The 20,742-nt window shown below is 39.1% G+C and overlaps 1 protein-coding gene across 1 annotated transcript in view; it reads left to right on the forward strand.

The window, feature by feature from the left end:
• Ndfip2 (Nedd4 family interacting protein 2) overlaps positions 1-15,938 on the forward strand; it is a 50,096-nt gene extending 34,158 nt beyond the window's left edge. Inside the window, exons 3-8 of the mRNA XM_031361142.1 lie at positions 503-636; positions 3,597-3,690; positions 6,652-6,776; positions 10,333-10,399; positions 12,678-12,783; positions 14,953-15,938. Of these exons, the coding sequence (XP_031217002.1) occupies positions 503-636; positions 3,597-3,690; positions 6,652-6,776; positions 10,333-10,399; positions 12,678-12,781 (524 nt within the window). The 3' untranslated portion in view covers positions 12,782-12,783; positions 14,953-15,938. The remainder of the gene's footprint in view (positions 1-502; positions 637-3,596; positions 3,691-6,651; positions 6,777-10,332; positions 10,400-12,677; positions 12,784-14,952) is intronic.
• Positions 15,939-20,742: the final 4,804 nt, after the last annotated feature.

Consider the following 20,742-nt stretch of genomic DNA (forward strand, 5'->3'; position numbering starts at 1 on the left):
GTGAGCACACACACACTGGTATTCTCACCTCCTAGTGAGCACACACACACTGTGGTATTCTCACCTCCGGTCTAAACCCCTCTCAAATTCTCGGTTTCAGGTCAGAAAGATGCCTTAGCTGGTAAGGCCATCTGTTACCAAGTCTGGGCGTTTGATCCCAAGAATATCCAGAGCTGAAGGAGAGAATGTACTCCTGATTATGTCCTCATGTGCACACATACAGTAGACACAAGAAATAATGTTCAAAAACTCTCAATCTTGAAGTGTTTTTTTTTTTTTTGAGTTTAGATGATATATATCATCCCATCCTTTTTATAATAAATATGGGACAAATAAAACATACAAGTATTTGTTAAGGGTGTTTTGTGTTATATAGTTTATACTATAGACCTACAGGAGCAGTAGTAATCTTTAGTGTCTTATTATAAGTTGTTAAAGTACGATCCTGACTGTAAAATCACATTAAGTTATTTAACGATTCTTTTTTAATCCTTCTCTTCAGATACTGATGTGTATAGTGAGTTTTACCCTGTGCCACCTCCGTACAGTGTTGCTACCTCTCTTCCTACCTATGATGAGGCTGAGAAGGCTAAAGCTGCTGCCCTGGCAGCTGCAGCAGCGGATGCGTCTCAGAGAGTAAGTCTGCACGCTGCCTCAGCTTACGGCTTCCTAGAACGTATTTTTACAATATGTTTATCACTCCCCCCCACCTTTTTTTTTTTTAACTTTATCTGCATTTTTTTTATGCTGAATTTATTCCCATGCCATGAGTTTTTGTTTCTTCAGTTTCTTCTGGGATATCTTTTTCTTCTGTGCAGCCTCCTCTTCTGGCTTTGGAGCAGTCTGCTCCTTCTCAGTGAGGGTCATCTCCATGCGTCAGGGGAGCTCATGTGTGGGTTAATCCGGCCATGAGCTCTGAAGGTTCGGCAGCACATCTCAGGTGCCTTGTCCTCCTGGATGTGTCAATGACTAGGGAATCCACGTCTAAACCCTTAAGTTCAGCATTCCTCTCTGCGTTTTAAAGCATGTGCAGCAAAAACTCAGCACTCTTTTGTGGCCACCGTCCCTGTGTCCAGCCCCACTGTTTGGCCTGGGCACACCTACCGACTCCACCATTCTACCTCTGGAATGGCACACATGGCTTCTTTAAAGTGACTTCCTTCAGATACGTGGTGGCTTTGTGGATATGCATGCCTTTGATGGCCTGGGAAGTTTTCTGGGTGTTCTTAAAGTGAATGCGTAAGTTTGAACATCTTGATTTGCATGATTTTGTGGGGTTTTCTGGGTCAAGAGAGTAGCGAACCATCTTCACAGGTCACCTCTGGCCGCTTACAGGAAGAGGACTCTTCCCAACTTTTGATCTCAGGCTTATCCCACACTGACTTCTTCATCCAGGTCAGCTCTTTCTGAGCAGTGCCACCCAGACAGCTCTTCCCTTACCTGAGGCCCCCATGTCCTCCACTCTCTTCCTGGCCGTGACCTTTGTCTCCATGGCCTGTCTTACTGTCTACTCATGCTTGCTTTTCTTTCCCTGCCATCCCATCTCCCATAGACCATTTACGTTTTGTACATTCATTTGCACCTTTTACTACTTGTGTAATTAACTTGGTTGTCTTTATTGTCTCATTCCATCTGCCTGGGCTGTGGAGTCTAGGTGAGCATGTAAGGTTGTTTTGTGTGAACTGATAGGGCCCTAGGCTAAGCAGAGTCTTGGGTAGTAATATTTCTAAAATCTTAGAAGCTCTCAGTGATAACAGATTTTACAAGTAATTTTAGAGTTCTTTACATTTGTAAGCATTTATATGTTAGTATATTATTTTTAAGCAAAAGGTATGCTGTACAAACAGTATTTTACTTAGTATATTTTAGAGATTATTAGAATAGTAAACACATCAAGATATTAAAAACTTGTTTAAATTTACTTGAACATTTTAATCCTGACTAGGATATAGATCCTATAAATTATCAGCCTCTCAAGAACTGCTTTGAATTTCAGTGCACGCAGCGTGCAGACGCATTGTTAGTCAGGTTCTAGTGTTTCAGTGCACGCAGTGTGCAGACGCACTGTTAGGCTCCAGTGTTTCAGTGCACGCAGCGTGCAGACGCACTGTTTGTCAGGTTCCAGTGTTTCAGTGCACACAGCGTGCAGACGCACTGTTTGTCAGGTTCCAGTGTTTCAGTGCACGCAGCGTGCAGACGCATTGTTAGTCAGGTTCTAGTGTTTCAGTGCACACAGCGTGCAGACGCACTGTTTGTCAGGTTCCAGTGTTTCAGTGCACGCAGCGTGCAGACACACTGTTAGTCAGGCTCCAGTGTTTCAGTGCACGCAGCGTGCAGACACACTGTTTGTCAGGTTCTAGTGTTTCAGTGCACGCAGGGTGCAGACACACTGTTAGTCAGGCTCCAGTGTTTCAGTGCACGCAGGGTGCAGACGCACTGTTAGTCAGGCTCCAGTGTTCTGGAAAGCAGAAGTTACTTGGGTACTGGCTTCATTGTTCACAGCGGCAGCAGCGGTCTTGCTGTTGTGGTCCTCAAGCACTAGGCCCACAGGGCAGCAGCAGGGACTAAGTGCCAATCCCAGTGCTGTGGCTCTGTCACTACGATCCCAGCTCTTCCAGTGCTTGTTAGAGTGCCTACACCCTTGCTCTGCTGGGAGATTCCACTCCACTTCAGAGCTTTCCATTGTAGTATCCAGAAAAAGGCAGTGACTGTTTCTGTGTGGGAGATGTGCAGAGATGGGAACATGCATGCAGAGGCCTTCTCTTAACACTACCCTCATTAAGGGGCATTTAAATTTTGCCCTGTCTTCTCTTTCTGATACCATCACTACAAGAAATTTTTAATGCTTTATTTCTTGTAAGTGGTAATATATACCTGTATAATATATATACTGTATATAATATGTACTGTATAATATACATGTATACAGTTTATTTCAAGAACCAAAATTGATGGATCAGAGGGCATATATGTTTATATTTTTAGTAAAAACTGTCTACTTACTAACTGGAGGCTGTACAGATTTACATTGCATCACTGATTCTGAGCGATCCTATTCCCACTTGGCATTTATGCCTTCTTCGTATCGTTTCCTGAAGCTGATGCCTCCCCCCCTCCCTTCCTCTTCCTCTCTGCCTCTCCCTCTCTCCATCTGTGTAGGATTGCAGTAACCATTGGATGGTGTATGATTGGGGTCAGAGTGCCTTTCCTCTATCTCTCTCCACCTTTCTTTTTTTGAGACAGGCTCTCACTAAGCCAAAAATTGATCAGTGTAACCAGATAGGCCGGGCAATGAGTTTTAGGACTCTACTGTCTCTGTCCACCAGTGCTGGTAGCTGTGGCTCTGCATGTGCCACAGTGCCATGCTTCTTAATGTGGGATTGGGATCCCGACTCGGATGTCTGCACTTGTATTGACTGACCATCTCCCAGCCCTCCCTCCACTTCCCTTCTCAACAGCACTTACGATAAAGTAATGCTATTAATGTCTTATCTGCAGGACCACTTGAGAGCATTAGTTGTTACTGATGTTTTAACTCTTAAATTGAAGGTAAGAAAATTGTAATTATTTTAGTGAAATGTTTTGGTATTTTACAGAACCAAGAGGAAGAATGTACCCCACGGGATGACTTCAGTGATGTAGACCAGCTTAGAGTAGGCAATGACGGCATTTTCATGCTGGCCTTTTTCAGTAAGTGACCTTTTCCTATTACTTCACTTTATATAAATATTTAAAATACTGCTAGCATGAGTATACCTCATTTAAAGTGTAAATTGCTTAAACATTTGTTAGGTAATTTTGATTGCAGCCATTATGGTTGATTGCACAGGAAAAGGCAGAATGAGAATTTAAAAGAGATCTTGCTGACCGTCTAAGATTGTAGGCGTAAGTACAGCGAACTCTGCGTTTCTTGCTTTGCACTCAGTCTTCTTTTCTAGGGGCCTTGAGGCAGAAGGGTCGGGGAAGGGGAAATTGTGTAAGCCCAAAGCAGTGCTACACAGGTATGGATGTACACCTAGAAGGGGACGTTAGAAGAATCTTACAGAATTGTTAATTATTTGACTTACATAGCAAATTTAAACTGTGAGGCAAGACTGTGTCATAGTATTTGTTATTTCCTAACACAGGGATTAGTATCAGTTAAATTCTTTGATAAATATTAAGGCATGCAGCAAATTGTTTAAATGGCTAAAGCCAATATTGTACCTAATGTTCAGTAAAAACTTATTAGGTTATATATGGTTTATTCTAGGGATAAAATGAGAAATAGTTTACTTATGAAAAATGATACACCCAACTTCAAAAATAAGAGAATCACTCTTGATGTGTTGAAGTGCTTTTTAGTCTGGGGGTCGGCTTCCCCTTTCTCCTGGCTTCTCTTTATGTCATCTGTGAACAACAGCAGCGAGAGAGGAGGAGTGGGCAGTGCGCTGTGCTTCTCAGACAACTACAGTTAGCTTGTAGCCAGTGTGTGCGGTATTTAAATAAAGTTGCTTTTGTTGCAGTTTTAGTTGGATAAGGTAGATCCAATGAAAAGGCAATGAATTTATTGATGACTGTTACTGCTTTTTTTTTGTACTGTTAGTCTAGTGAGCCTTAGTTTTTAATCTTTGATTTTTACTCAGCTAGTAAACTTTTATATTAATATCAAATTCCTTACATATTTTGTTTACCTAAAGAATATCTTAAACATTAGTTCCATTCTTTGTTAACATCTTAGAAGTCTTGGGGCCTTACAGGTGGCTCAGCTTGCTATGCACAGGGTTGGGAGCCCCTGAACCCATGCTGTGCAGGTGAGGCCTCTGCAGGTCTTCCCAGCACTTGGCAGGAGGAGACATGGGAGAAGATGCAGATCCCTGAGGAGATGCGGATCCGTGGAGCAAGCTGCCGCCTAGACTAGCTGATTGAGGAGCTTGCATCATTTCCTTTAACCCAATAGCTTTTATTAATATGTATCTTTTAGATTTAAAAACACTTTACTTATAAAGGTTGGAAATGTTTGATAATGTAGATGTACTAGATTATTTTTGGTCAGTGACAGTATATTGATTTATATAAACATGTATTCATGGATTTAGTACAGAATCTCTAGATTTTAGTAAAATTCTGTGAAATTATATTTCCACACATTATATCTGTTTTACTAATACTTCGTAAAATAGTAAAAAAAAAGTTTTTATTTTTTTTATTTTATTTTTTTAGTTTGCAGGAGCCTGGTTCGATAAACATAGATTTGTTTGTAATTACTACCATCTAGTGGTTATTCTTCAGATTGCAACTGGGTTTATTTTTCATGCTTAAACTGGCTATAATAGAGCTTATTATAACTTAAGCATTTCAGGTTATATTTCTGAAAACAACATCACAGAAAATATGCAATTTTTAATAAAAATATTTAATAGGTTTAATTCTTGACTTATCTACTCACAACATTTATCTTTTTGCTTCTTAACTCATGTAAAGTTTGAAAAGATATACAATTAAATTTAGTGACATAATTACATTTTCATGTACAGAAAATAAAAGGGAAGAAATATGTGTCTCTCTGAATAATGTTTAGTAAGAATATTAGAAGTAGTCCCATTCAGGTAGACTCATAGAGCGCCTCTTAAACAAAAAACATTTCATCGAGTAGAGTAGGAGTGGCTTGCCAGCTCACTTAACTCTAGGTTGCTTCAGTAGATAGTTGACCTGCATGGAAATGACTTTGAGTTCTAGTGCTTTCAAATGTGCTAGATCGTTTGGAGAAAATTTTTCCTTCAAGGTTTACCCATTTGTATTTTGTATGTCATAATCTTTGTATCACAATGAGACATTACAGTTTATTACCAAGATCATTCTTATTTTACTATATAGGAAAACTGAAAGAAAAATCAGTGTTCTTGTAACTTAAACAACAGTAACAAAAAAGAAAACCAGAAGGTTCTTTTGAAATGTGAATTGTGGGGCTGGAGAGATGGCTCAATGATTAAGAATACTAACTATTCTTCCAGAGGTCCTGAGTTCAGGTCCCAGCAACCACATGGTGGCTCATAACCATCTGTGATGAGATCTAATGCCCTCTTCTGGTGTGTCTGAAGAGAGAGCAACAGTGTACTCATATACATAAGATAAATACATAAGTCTTAAATAAATAAGTACATACATACATACATAATTAATTAAAAGAAAGGTTGAGAACCACTGTTAAAAAAAAAGAAATGTGAATTGTGACTTGTAGGGTATGCTGGATTTATGTCTACTTGACACAGCTAAAGTTATTTGAGAGGAACGAACCTAAATTAGTAAGATCCCTGCATAAGGTCAGCCTGTAGGTCATTTTACTAATTAGTGACCTATGGGGGAGCCTAGCCATGTGGATGGGGCCACCTCTAGTATGGTGGTCCTATAAGAAAGCAGGATGAGAGAGCCATTCAGAAGCAAGCCGGTAAGCAGCAGCCCTCCATGGCCTGTGCAGCAGTTTCTGCCCTGTTTGAGTTCCTGGCCTGACTTCCTTCCACGGTGCCCGGTGGTGTAAACCGGTCGCTCTGCGGAACAGCAAGCTGTGGCGGTTCATTCTAAGGGGAAGCATTGCTATCTTATGCTACCTTATGTTTCTGTTTATGTGTATAGCATTTATGACCTTAAGAACGTGTTTCTGTTATTTGTTAGTGGCATTCATATTCAACTGGCTTGGATTCTGCCTATCCTTCTGCATCACCAACACCATAGCTGGAAGATACGGTGCCATCTGTGGATTCGGACTTTCACTGATCAAGTGGATCCTCATTGTCAGGGTGAGCGTCGTGACATTTCTATGTAAAATGGCTGCGCATCACCTTGTTGCTTTATGCACACACACCCACATCTGATTCTGTAACTGACAGCTTACTTAAACTCTATGCGCCATGACTGTGTGAGAGATTTTTAGGGGGAAGACTTTGAACTCAGAAAATGCTTCCATATCAGGGTATCTGTCCTCGCGTTAAGTTATTGAAATGTTCTCAACATTTTCTTCTTTTCTTAAGCTGATTAAAAACTGCCTAAGGGGATTATTTCTGAGGATGGAAGGAGAGGACCTTGCTCAGTTACCTGTAGCCTTCAGAAATAATAGACAGCATTTTTGCTTTGAACAAATGCTTTCTGTTATTGTGATGTAGTACAAGGGAGCCTTAAATAAACCAGAAGTTTTCTGTTTAACAAGTTACTGTGAATTTAAAGTCCTCCAAGGTGGTTTAAATGCCCATTTGATCTTAAGGTTGGCCAAAAAGATAATCAAGGTCACCAAGAATAATGTAGAGCTTGCCAAGGTCTTTTAAAAATTATATTCAAATCTGACCGAGAACTCTGACATTTAGAAATACCAGAAGAGATGAGTCTTGGAAAAATCCTGTTTCAAATAATAACTAGTTTCTCCCTCTTTTAACTTTGGAAACTCAGAAGTAAAGGCCTGTGAAATAGTTGTCAGTCCTCACTCTGGCTGGGTTAGGGTACACACCCGCAGTCCACCCTGGACGGTCAAGCCAGGAAGATTGTGGTGCCAGATAGCGCACAGTGTAAGACCCTGTACGAGATGGAGGAAATGCTCATCCCTTGTCCCATTGTTCTTTTTAAGCCTTTCCTAATTTCCTGTTTCTGAAAATAACTTTCTGTACTTTGGATCATCTACAAGATGGTGTTTAGGGGTAAACAAAATAACCTTTTTTTGCTCCTGCCTTAACAATTTTTCTTGTTAGGCAAATTCATCTAGCTTGTTTTTTACTTTTGCTTCTTGAAGATTTCCTTTGGGCTTTTATTCAAAAATGTTTCTTACCTGGCTTTGTTAGCTTTCATTTTGTGTGTGTGTGTGTGTGTGTGTGTGTGTGTGTGTGCGCTTGCACTTTTCTGTCTTTCTGTCTGTGATTTGGAAGACATCTAGAGTCTGTTCTTGCCTTCCACCATATGAATTTTCAGGTTCAAACTCAGATCATTAGACTTGGTGACAAGTGGTATTAAGTTTTCTGAGAAGCTGTCTGTGTACCACTCTAAAGCCAGCCAGCCCCTGGGAGAATGGAACCTGAAAATGAGGGTTGACTAAAGTCCTAATGTAGTAGCCAACGTTATTCTGTGCATCAGACAGTTTATACTTTGAGGCTTGAGAAAAGTCAAACGAGTAAAGTACAGTCACAAAGACAAGCCTTATGTTTATCCATAGAGGCATATGAATATCAACAGCTGGAGGAAACTCACTCCTATTCACTACGTCTGGGAGGGGCTCGAAAGCATATTCTAAAAACTGTTCTGTGTTTGAAGAAACTGAGGTCACAAGTCTATTCTCAGAATTTTAAGTGTTGTTATACAATTACTAAATTAGAGTATGTAAATTATACAAACAGTATTTACTTAAACACTGCTTGCTGATTGAGAGAGCTAAATCTTGCTAAAGTTTTCAGTAGAATTATAAGTCTAAAATGTTTACTTTTATTAAATGCTTCAAATGTTTTGATAGTACATTTGTTTTATTAATTTATTAAAGGTAGCCATTATACAAATATTAAACTGATATTTTTATTAGTTTTGAATTTGTTTTGTAGCTTTGCAGGATTTTGGTTCTTTGAACAGGTCCAATACTGGTACATATCCGATTGTAGGAGTTAATCTGTTGGGGTCTGTTATTAAATGATTGAAGGCTGAATCATTGTGAGAACTGTCCTCTGATAGTTTTTGTTTTAAATTTACTTCAAATGATGTCCTATGGGTTTCTGCCATGAGCTTAAGTCAGCTAGATGTCGTATACACACAGACAAAGCTACAATCCCGCCCTTGCAGATTTTCTTCAGTTAACTGAGGAGAGTTGGAGTTAAGACTTAGCTGTATTGACAACAGAACTGTCACTGTTACTCAAATGGAATTTCTCATTGAAACCATAGAACATGCTAAACGATTCAAAAACTAAATGTTTACATTTTCCTAAGTTGATACTTACCAGAGTCATTCCTGATGCACAAGAAGGAAGTCAGTCCATTCTGTGTGGCCTGTTCCTTGGGGGTACTAGAATCTCACTCTCAGTGGACGCTCTGCTTGCTGCTTATTGGGTCACATGTAGAATGTTGAAAATAGATAGTTTTGGTTCTTTCCTTTTTTATTCCCTACAGTTTCTAAGACTCTTATGAAACTTCTCTTGAATAAAAAGTAATTTTTCAGTTGTCAATTGTTTTTTCATTATGTATCTTTTATGCGTAGGAGTCTGCAGCAATGGCAGTTTTAATACATTCCCAAGGGCTGTGGTATTCTAAATCTTGTGAATTTCTAAAACTCTTGGCTTAGAATATAGATAATAGCTCTTTATTAATTTAAAATTATTCCAAAGCAAGTACTTCAGAGGTTTGTAAAATATGTTTTGTAATCTTCACTTATATGCTTCAAATAGATTCAAATTAGATTCAAATTTGAAATCAGTAGAAAGAAATCAATTAAAGCAATCTTTGTTTTTTGTTTTTAACTTTTAGAGTATGTTATCTGAAACACTTGAAAATAATTATTCTGAGGCAGTTTAAGATGCTATGTAAATTGGGAAGAATTATCCAGTAGGTTAAGAACAGTGGATTGATAAACTTTGAGGTTCTGTGAGTAGTGCAGTGTCTAGTGCAGTGTCTGTTGTAGAGAAGGGTCTGTTCTTTGCTGGGAGACCTCCTCCAGCTGGCTGCTGAATCACCTCACACAGAATCAAAGAGCGGCTAACATGGCCAGCAGTAACAACTGTTGCAATGCCACTTCAAGGTTCATTTAGCTATTCTCAGCTCACTGTAGGGAGCTCAATGCCAGGCATCCAGTTTGAAAATAAAGTCTCTAATGAGCTGAGGGTCTTTATGTGCCTAGTATTTTTGGCAATGGTTAACAGTAGGGGGTGTAACAGAAGGTCAAAAACTTCATTTTAGAGGTCACCAGAACATCCCCAGCTGATAAGATTAAACTAATGTGGCTTTTGTGTTAATATCCGCAGCAGCAGGTTGCTTGGCCCATTTGGGATTGTAGTTGTGGCTTTGGGAGAGTATATGAAGCTGATGTAAACTTTTCAGTCAAAAAACAATGTTTGATTCTAATATATAACAGGCATTTATCTTTTTGCAAGCAATTTGGGGTTTTTGTTATGAACGATTTTACAGAAGTTTACAATCACGTAAGAGGTTTTTCTCAAATGTCTATGTTTACCATTAAGTATTGTTCCTGTGCTTTCCTTGGTGCTGTTTTCATATGCTATTCTTAAGCATTAAAGATTATTTAAAGAGATAATCTATTCTGAAACCTAGGATAATCTGAATGTTCAAATTTAGTTATACAAATATGATTGATATGCTTATGTTTACTCCATAGTTTTCTGACTATTTTACTGGCTATTTCAACGGACAGTATTGGCTTTGGTGGATATTTCTTGTACTTGGTAAGTTTATTCTTAATGCAGTTCAGTTTAAATAATTTTAGTTTATTACTCGGTTTCACTGGTATTTCTAAAATCATAACAAGCAAGTAAGTGGTGTTACTAGTCGTGCAGAAGTAACTTTTGTACTCACTCAGCCTCTGCATCAACATAGGGACAGAAGTGGCTCGATGAGAAGTGCTACTGAACTTGAAATTTTTACCTAATTAAAATAGCTACCTTTACTAATTATCTCAGGAAACACACATGCATAATTTTAATGATAATGTAGCATGTAGGAATGCTTCAGCATTCAATGCTGTCTTTTGTTTTTGGATCACAGAATCATTCTCTGTGCTTTTGAAATGTGCCTTTTATTAATCATTAACCTACCAGTGCAGGGGAAGGCTCTCTGCCCAGTGATCACAGTGCCTCTGCATAGTTGTCTCTTTTGTAAAGCATATTTTTTTATTATGTTGATGAAATTTATGAGTTTTCAGTAGTATGTGCTGATTAAGTTAATTTTAGCTTCATGTTATACTCTGGCCCATATGTCTTCACTGGTGACTCACTTTAATTCTTTTAGATTTCAGTAGGTGGCAGTCTTTGCTGTAGGTTTTTAGTCATGCAGTTGGACTTTGAGGATTTTTTGGAAAATACATTATTGGTGGCCAGTTAAGGTCACTATATCTTTAATGTAATATTATGGTAAAATTAGTGTTGTAGTAACTAGGTTGGGGAGTCATAATTATATAAGGGTTGAGATGGGTTTTTATATTGTTAATTATATCCTAACTTCTTGAATTCTTTGCTTTCTATTGAGTCTCTTACCTAAAAATTGAAAAAAAAAAAAACCCTATGAGTTGTATGAAGCATTTAAACACACTTGTGCATGTATTTGCTTTTACGCCCATTTCTAAGGGGTGAGTGCAGGAGGGGGAAGGTGACTGTGGGCAGAGTGCTGGCACGACCAGCCGAGCTCAGGCCTAGCGTTGCACACAGGACTATGCAGACTTCCGCAGTAAAAATGTTGCTGCCACATGCTTAAAGCAATGCTGGATACCAGTAGGGTGCTAAGACTAGGAGCCCCTGAATGGGCTTTAGAAATGCCAAAGTAGAACAAACTGGGTCTCAGACCAGCCACCCTAGACAAAAGAAGGGATCTCACAAGATGTCTGCTCCTTTTCAATAGTGCTTTTGTAGTTTAAAAACAAAACCAGTGTTTATGTTTCTGCCTTGCATCTCCTAGGGAATGAGGGTAGACTCGGAAGAGCCAGGATCACACATGGAGAGAGTTGGGTGTGATAGCAAGTGGGACGAGACTTAACTGACATGTAGTCCTTCATTTAGTTACCGTGTATGTATAATGTGTTCATCTTCTCTAGACTGTTACACGCTCTTACTTTCTGACAGTGGCTGAAGACTAGTCCATATTCACAGCATGTCATTTCTGGTGGAAGAAGTCACACACATATGTGCCTGTGCTTTTGTTTCCTCCCCTTCTTTCTGGTTATGAATTTACTAACTGCTGCCCAGAAACCTGCATGCTTAAGAATTCCAGAGGTTGCACTAAGTGTTAATGCTTCTGAACTTGCATAGTATTTTTCATCTGAAACTTTAAAGTATTTCATAGGCATTGCTTTTTAAACTATTAAAGATGTATATGATGTAAGTGGGTATTATTTCAACACAGTGTTTCGCTTAGAGAGCTCCGTTAGCCATGTAATCACAAAGTGGTCACTGGACTGACTGCTTCCCAAACACCATCCTGACTCATCTTAGTTTTTGATACTAGTCTTTTATTAGTTAAAAATAAAAATTTAAAAACTTGTCCATCTTTGAATATAGATTTCACAGGTGGCAGGTACTTTTATGTTTCCAGACAGTCTTATTTTTTATCTGCACTGTCAACATCTGTGTGCACTCATTTTCTCTGATCACGTTAAAAGCCAACACCTTCATTTGCTCACTGTTACAGTCCCTGGAAAGTGTCTAAAAGGGAAGCGTAGGAATGGGCTCATGTAAAGGGTGCTGACCTTGCTGTGTACGGCTGTCGCTGCTTCAGTTTATGTGGCTTGGATTTTCATAGCTTACATTTGCTTTAATTTGGTTACAGTTAGGCTTAGGAAATGGAAAGAATGTCACACAGTCCTGTTTGATCATGCTAGGTTATCGTTGTAGGCTAAGATAACTGTAGCATAGGGCTCTGCAGGTCCCTCCCTGAGCAGAAGGGTCGCACCTCTGCTTGCCTATTCTGTTGCTCCTTACAGTAAGGATGTGCGTGTCATTTCCCTCTTCTCAGGCCTGCTCCTTTTCTTCAGAGGATTTGTTAATTACTTAAAAGTCAGAAACATGTCTGAAAGTATGGCAGCTGCGCATAGAACAAGATACTTCTTTCTGCTATAGAGGTAAGAAATGTTAATATGACGTTTATTCATATTACAGTCATATTTTCCAGATACATAATATTTACTTAGTATATTTATTATGGCTATACTGTTAATAGCTTATTGAAAGTTAATAAGTTGCTGACATTTTCAATTTAGATAAAACATTTTAAGTAGAATTTCATGAAGTTAAAGTTTAAAATTCAAAATTATAAACAAAAGCTATATTTTTTAATGATTTTTTAAAATTTTTTTTATCTTTTTAAAAAATTATTAATCATTCCATTCATTTACATCTCAAATGATGTCCCACTTCCTGGTTACCCCTCCCATTTTTTGTGGTGTTGGGATTGGTGTTGTATGTGGAACAAGCAAGCGTTTAACCTCCGCCCTTGCTCTTTGAGACAGACTGTGCTATGCAGCCCTCCTTTGCTTCAAACCTAAGTACTGAGATTATAGATGTGCTCCGCTGTCTTCAGAGAAGCTTAAATCCTACATTTTAACTTTTTTGGGGGGTTGGGGGTGGAGTTTGAGACAGGGTTTCTCCGTGTAGCCCTGGCTGTCCTGGAACTCACTCTGTAGACCAGGCTGTCCTCAAACTCAGAAATCCTCCTGCCTCTGCCTCCCAAGTGCTGGAGCTAAAGGCATGCGCCACCACTGCCCGGCTGCTTTTCAACTTTTTAATGATCTGCCACAGATACATTTGAAGTAATTAGTAGCACAAAACTTAAAGACTTTAAAAAGTATAATTTTTATAACAAAAATACTTACATAGGAAGGATGGATATTCTGGAAAAGTAATGCAAAGTCCATGTAGACATCTGGTGAAAAAATAGACTACAGATTTGTGATTGAAAAACAATTTGTCCCATAGTAAAAGAAGAAGGAAATGACTGGAGAGAACTCTAGTTTCCTGGGGAGTTTCTGGAAGTTGTGTGTAGTCGCATTTATTAAACAGCCAAGAAGTCTCTTCACATAAATGCACTATCTCTTTACTTAGCTCTTTGTATTTATGGGTTCTGTGTCTATGTGCTTAACCAACCATGGAGGTTAAATATTTGACAAGGAATTTCATTTATTCTCAGTATGTATATCTTCCTCTTGCCACTATTCAAAAACAATTCTGTATAGCAATCATTCCTGTGGCTTTTAAGTTGTATTAAGTATTGTATGTAACTAGAGGTGATACACACTAGCAGAAGATGTATGCCTGTTACGTGTACATACCCTACCAAGTTATCATGTACATCTGAGGAGTTTGATATTGGAAGGAGGTCCTGAAACCAATCCATTGTAGCTATTGAGGCTACTCCTTCCTGTGAGTAACCTGTGTGCTTTAGGGTTCGACTGCTTATACTTGTAGCTCATGGGACTTACTTTAAGAGTCTTATCCACAGACAAGGAGCCATAGACAACCAAAGTGCTGACATTGAGAGGAATAGTTTTCCCAGGGATGAGCCACCGAATTGGTTATCCAATACCAGGTGGTCAGCCTTGAAATTGCATACATATAAATAATACTAAGTGGACTGTGCAAGTTGCATTTTATATATTTACACACACACACACACGCACATGCACACGTACACACACACACATGCACACGTGCGCACGTGTGGAACAAAGAAAAAGAGGCCTTGATTCCAAGAGGGACTTAGGTGAGAAAGGAAAAAAGAAGGGGGGAAATTATGTAATTACATTTTAAGTAAAAATTTAAAAGTAAAAAGGATTACCATTATTTCTGCTGAAGAACACACATGTGAATATAATACCTATATAAAATGTATTTCTGGATTAAATGAAAGTATTAGTTTAAGTGTTCCTTAATATTCCCTACTCCCAAAAGATAGTGCAATGTTTAACTGTTAGAGCGTTTCTGTGAGCAGTGGCACCAAGGATTTGGTAGTATTAACAGTGAAGTAAAAGACAGGAGCTGTTGGTAAGTGAACACGTCCCCTGAGTAGTGTGGCTGGTTTTTAGTTTTTTATGAGTCAGATAAAATGTAAATATCATAGACTACATGAAAGTCTTTTGTAGAGGTTTTATCTTTTAGAAAAATGTAAAAAGCGCATTATTATCTTCATCCAAAGACTATTATATAGTGAGTGAAATGGAATTGTAAAGTGTGTTTTTATTGTATTATAATTACAAGTATAACTTAGTACTCTAGACAACTTTTTTTGTTTTTAGGTGGCATCAACCCATCATTCCTTTCTTATACCAATGTGAAATGTCCACATCGTCTGTAAACCTACAACTTTGCTAAGATAGAAGACTACTGAAAACAGAAGAAAATGTAGTGAAGGGTGGAGCTTCGGAATTAAATGACAGGGTGGTTTATGCTAAAAGCCATTTCTGTTCATTCCTTAATTCTCTGTATTTCATTTATTTTGCACATTTGCATTTGTGCTTGTCTTAAGGATATGCATAGACTTGAAAGAATCTGTCAAGTTGTAGCAGCAAAGTCCAGTCACACTCGGTTAATCAGTGTTTGATACAATTGGAAGGATTCTGTGAGAAACAGTCTTCCAGCATGGAAATGCTTCTGACGTGACCATTAGCGTAATAAAAATTACATTATTAATCTTGTCAAATGCTTTAGTTTCTGGCTCTTAGATTCATCTAGTAATTCCACACATAAAATACTCTGTTATATATGATGTTTATTAAAACTTGCAGTGTGGTTATTAGAATTTGTCAGATTTTTGAATATGGTATTATTTAGGAAATCTGTAAATAGCCATGCATAAGTTGCTTTTTACATTGTTTTCTTAAATTGTGTCTAGATATCTTTTCATTAATTTTAAATTAAATAAACTAAATACATAGAAATAAACTTCGTTAAAGATGGAGTGGTTTAGGATGAACTTTAAGAAAATGAGTATACCAAATGCCATTTAAAGAACAAGTTAGAGCTGCACTGGTTTTAGAGGTTTTCAGATGAGAACCTTAGATTTTAAGATTACTCACCTTACAGTTCTTACTAGAAGAGATTGCTTTAGATCTTATATTTATTTACATCTAAGACAATTTAAAAAATTAATTTACCAAATATATTCTCATTTGCATTTGTCTTTTAAAAAAGCCAATAAATGTATCTTTCAGTATTACTGTAATTTTTCTTTAAATGTTTAATTTGTTAAGCTTAGCAAATAAAATCTTGTTCTGTTAATAGAGCCTCGTTTAGTGACTGCAAGATTAATTTGTAAAAACATACAACCTGAATTGAGATACTCAGAATATGTAATTTCCTGTTGAAATGTATCTATGGAATGAATACAGGTGTGGAGTGTCTGTGTGTGTGTGTGCTCCCATTACTCCAGTTGGAATCTGCCTTTCCATCAGAAGCTACAATGCTATCCACCTTACAAATCATTTTCTAACTTTTGTGGTTTTCATTTTATCTTGAACACCAGTAGTAAAGATGATGGAAATTACCTTACTGCTTACATATAAAAAAACATTTAACATAGCCGTAAAGAACATATAAAATTGATTGCAACACTATGACTAAAAAGTGCATCTAACTCTTCAGGGCCATTTTTCCCATATTAAGGAAAAATAAAATTTATTATTTTATTATCTCTTGTATTTCTTGTATTTTATGCTTTTCTCATTGTTTTGATAATTGCTAACTGAGCCTCCTAACTTGTTTTCCCTAGTTCCCTTTCCTCTTCTCCTTCCTAGAGTCTTTCCTGTTGATTTCCCCTTGAGGTAAAGCGCCTGCGTGGTGAGCTCCATCTGCCGACAGGGAGATTGCAGTAGTAACAGAACTGGGTGCTGGGGCTCAGTGTTCTCTTCATTCCTGTGGGAAATCCTTTTATAAACTGTTTGTTAATGTTGCGGATTAAGTGAAGTAACTTACAATATGAGGAAGCTCAACTATCAAACATCAATTCATTAATATTTCATCTTAGCTTTTGAAACATTCCTATTTTAATTTTGCATATGTATGGGCCATTTTGATTCAGCGTAGACCTTCATTTTTATTTCTCTCTTAAACCTAAAAGGTGCAGATGTGCATTACCTAATTGTAATTGTAATAGTTGAACGGTAGCCATACATCTCATCATCCAAGCAGGATCACTAGAGTGCTGTTTAACAAACTTAGCGTGCCTTTTCAGAGGTGTGGAACCCACGTGTCCTGTCATCTCCTGTGAGCTCGAACAGCCGTTGTGTTTTGGAGAACCCCTGACCACCTTTACATGATGCCTTAAAGACAGTCAGAATGCAGTGCCCAAGCCACTTGAATGAGTGTGATGAAGGGCTTGGATAGTAATGTAAAAATACCTTAAGGGATTTTTATGTTTGAATAAGCTTGCTATGGGTTGAATAATCCATTTTGAAGTAGTTATGCAGTAGACTTTTACAGCAAAATGTGTATTTTATGTAGTGCATTAGAATGGAGTCTAAACATTGAAAGCTGTATATAAGTATGTATATAGAGCTATATATATGTATATATACATATATATATATACTATGTTTTAAACTGAAAGTCTCTACTTCATAAAAAAAGAAAACCACTAATCTTTAACCAGTTACTTTAAGCCTGTCAGATTATTCTCAATTATGATATATTTTTGAAGTAGTTCATAAATTTCAGTTGTTAAAGTGATAATCACAAGTATTTTTTTCTGTTTCTCTTCCCCACCCCCATTTCTTTTTCATCTATGGCTTTGTGAAAGCTAGGTAAGCATTCTCCCACTGGGTTACACCTCCAGTGTCCCAGCTTTTTATTCTGAGACAGTGTCCCAAGTTTGTCCCAGAACACACCCTGCAGCTCAGAGCAGCCCTTGAATGGCCAGCCTCCTGCCTCGGCTGCCCACACAGCTGAAATCACACAGCTATATCATGTTTTTTCAGTTAAACCTTTCATAATTGGAAAGTAGAGTTCAAAATATCTGGAGAAAAAGTCAGATTTTTTTAATACTTTTCCCCAAAATGATATTTGCTGTTTTAAAAGGTACAAGCATGGTGTCAGTGACTCTGATAGATGCTCTCCTGACCTCCGTCTGGAGTCTGCTCAGAGCAGCTGTTACCAGAGTTTTGTTCAGTCTTAATAGTGCTTCCTCTCACTCTCCAAAGTCCTGGGATTGTACCTCGCTACCTGAGAAGAACGGGGGGAAGGGCAGGAACCAAAAGAGGAGGTTAAGATATTTTTTCAATTTCATTTCTTTTTTAATATTTACTTTTATATGCATCGGTGTTTTATCTGCAAGTATGTCTGTGTGAGGGTGTCAGATCTCAGAGTTACAGTTAGGAGCTGCCAAGTGCTGGGAATGAAACGCAGGTAAGTGCAGTGTTCTTAACCACTGAGCCTTCTCGCTAGCCCCTAGGGGGTTAAAACATTTTTTTTAAAAAAGATATATTTATGTAAGTACTGTAGCTGTACTTCATCATGGATGGTTGTGAACCACCATATGGTTGCTGGGAATTGAACTCAGGACCTTCAGAAGAGCAGTCAGTGCTCTTAACCTCTGAGCCATCTCTCCAGCCTCAAAACATTTTTTTTTTAATTTAAGATTTATTTCTTTATTATGTATACAGTGTTCTGCCTGCATTTATGCCTGCTAACCAGGAGAGGGCACCAGACCTCATTTTTAGATGGTTGTGAGTCACCATATGGTTGCTGGGAATTGAACTCAGTACCTCTAGAAGAATAGACAGTGAGTGCTCTTAACCTCTGAGCCATCTCCCCAGCCCGGGGTTCATTTAATAAATGTTAAGTATGTGGGATTATTTTTCTCCCAAGTGACTAAAGGGGGATAGAGTGATCCAGAATTCCGCCTACCCTTCAGTGGTTACTGGCACAGGCTTTAAGGTCAGCTCTTTGTGTGCTGTTACCTGACAAATCAGTACCTCCATTTCCAGAGCTGGAAAATTGGATTTGTGGATGATTTAAATGAAAATGACTGTAGCCAGGCGAAATATAATCTCAGTATTTTGGAGGCAGAGACTGGAGGATCAGGAGGAGTTTAAAGCTAATACGGGTTACATGGTGAAAGAGCAAAACAGGCTGGGGAGAAAGCTCAGCTGGTCACAAGCATGAGGAACCGAGTATCAGCCCCCAGCACACAAAATCTGGATACAGTGGTATATGCCTGTAATTCTAAAGGGGTGAGGTGAAGACGGGGACTCACTGGTCAGCTAGACCAGTAGATTAGATCAGTGATTTCTAGGCTCAGTGAGAGATGCTGTACTGGCTGGTTTTGTGTGTCAACTTGACACAGGCTGGAGTTATCACAGAGAAGGGAGTTTCAGTTGGGGAAGTGCCTCCATGAGATCCAGCTGTGGGGCATTTTCTCAATTGCCCCTTGTGGGTGGTGCCATCCCTGGGCTGGAAGTCTTGGGTTCTATAAGAGAGCAGGCTGGAGCAAGCCAGGGGAAGCAAGCCAGTAAGGAACATCCCTCCATGGCCTCTGCATCAGCTCCTGCTTCCTGACCTGCTTGAGTTCCAGTTCTGACTTCCTATGGTGATAAACAGCAATGTGGAAGTAAGCCAAATAAACCCTTTCCTCCCCAACTTGCTTCATGGTCATGATGTTTGTGCAGGAATAGAAACCCTGACTAAGACAGATGCTGTCTCAATAAGGCAGAGTGTGATTAAGGCAGTTATCCATTATCAACTCTGACCTCCATGGACATGAATGTGCGCACACCACAAAGCCAAAACAGAAGTGATTGCAAAGGTCTGGAATGCTTAGGATTTCATTGACTTGCTTCTCATTTGCCTTTCTCTTGGCAACTTCTTCCTCCCAGACCTTTCCTCACAAAATAATTCCACTCCTCCACTCTGCTATTTGGGGTCCTTTTTGGATCTTGCCCAAGGTTAAATGTTGCCCTTTCTAGACTTGCCTTGGTCATGGTGTCTGCACACAGCAGTGAAACCCTAACTAAGGCACCCAGCAAAAGGCCAACAGCTTTATTTAATTGGTACTGGTTCACAGGTTCAGAGGTTCAGTCCATTATCAAGGAGGGAGTATGTCAGCATCCAGGCAGGCATGGTATAGGAGGAGCTGAGAGTTCTACATCTTCATCTGAAGGCTGCTAGCAGAATACTGGCCTCCAGGCAGTTAGAATGAGGGTCTTATAGCCCGCACCCACAGTGATACCTACTCTAACAGGATCATACTGCTACGCCCACTCATCTACACCAGTTACATCTGCAGTATCAGGGGTAAAAGCTTGATCAAGGACAAGAGGCTTGTGCCTCCTGGATATTCAGACAGTCGCTGGTATCTCCTAACTCAGATGTGTTCCAGATTAGTCTTTCCAATCATCAACACACCTTCTTATCTAGGCATAAAGGTACCCCAAGAAATGATTCATAAATGGCTAAGATTGGGCATTGTTTCCTGGCAAGCACAACGTTTCCAACCTATCTTAGTTTTATACCAAGCTGTCCTTAGCTTGGAATTTCTCTCAAGGAATCTGCCTTGCCAGAGCTAGCAACAGAGGTCAAGCACATTCCTTAGGGCAGTCCCACAATAGATAGTTCACAATAGTTCAGAACTGTTTTACATACTAGAGAGTAATCGAAGGGCTTCCCTCACTTAAGGGCATTAGCAGGAAATGTTAGATCAGAACTTCCTGGTCCTTGCCTCCAGCAGAACCAGAGAATTAGCAAAGCAATACCAAATTAGCCCCAGCGGGAAGGGCACCATTGCTCTTCCGCCGTACAGGTGATCTTGGTCAGTAAGATCACTGACCTTGATGTGACTGTCACCTACCTATGTGACTCTTCTCATCTGCCCTGCTTTCTGTATACCATATAAGCCTGCTTTTCACTTTGTAAAGAAGAACTCGCACTAGGACTCGCACTTGCGCTCAGACTAGAACTAGAACTTAGATGGGCTAGGACTTAGACTCATGCAGTCCACAGTCTGCATCTCCAAGCGCTCTGGGCCCAGGGGATGCAGCACCAGTCCAGAGGAGATAGCTGCTGCTTCAGACCCAGTGTGTTTTAGATGGCCTCAG

This window comes from Mastomys coucha, unplaced genomic scaffold (assembly GCF_008632895.1).
Source record: "Mastomys coucha isolate ucsf_1 unplaced genomic scaffold, UCSF_Mcou_1 pScaffold9, whole genome shotgun sequence".
Taxonomy (NCBI): Eukaryota; Metazoa; Chordata; class Mammalia; order Rodentia; family Muridae; genus Mastomys; species Mastomys coucha.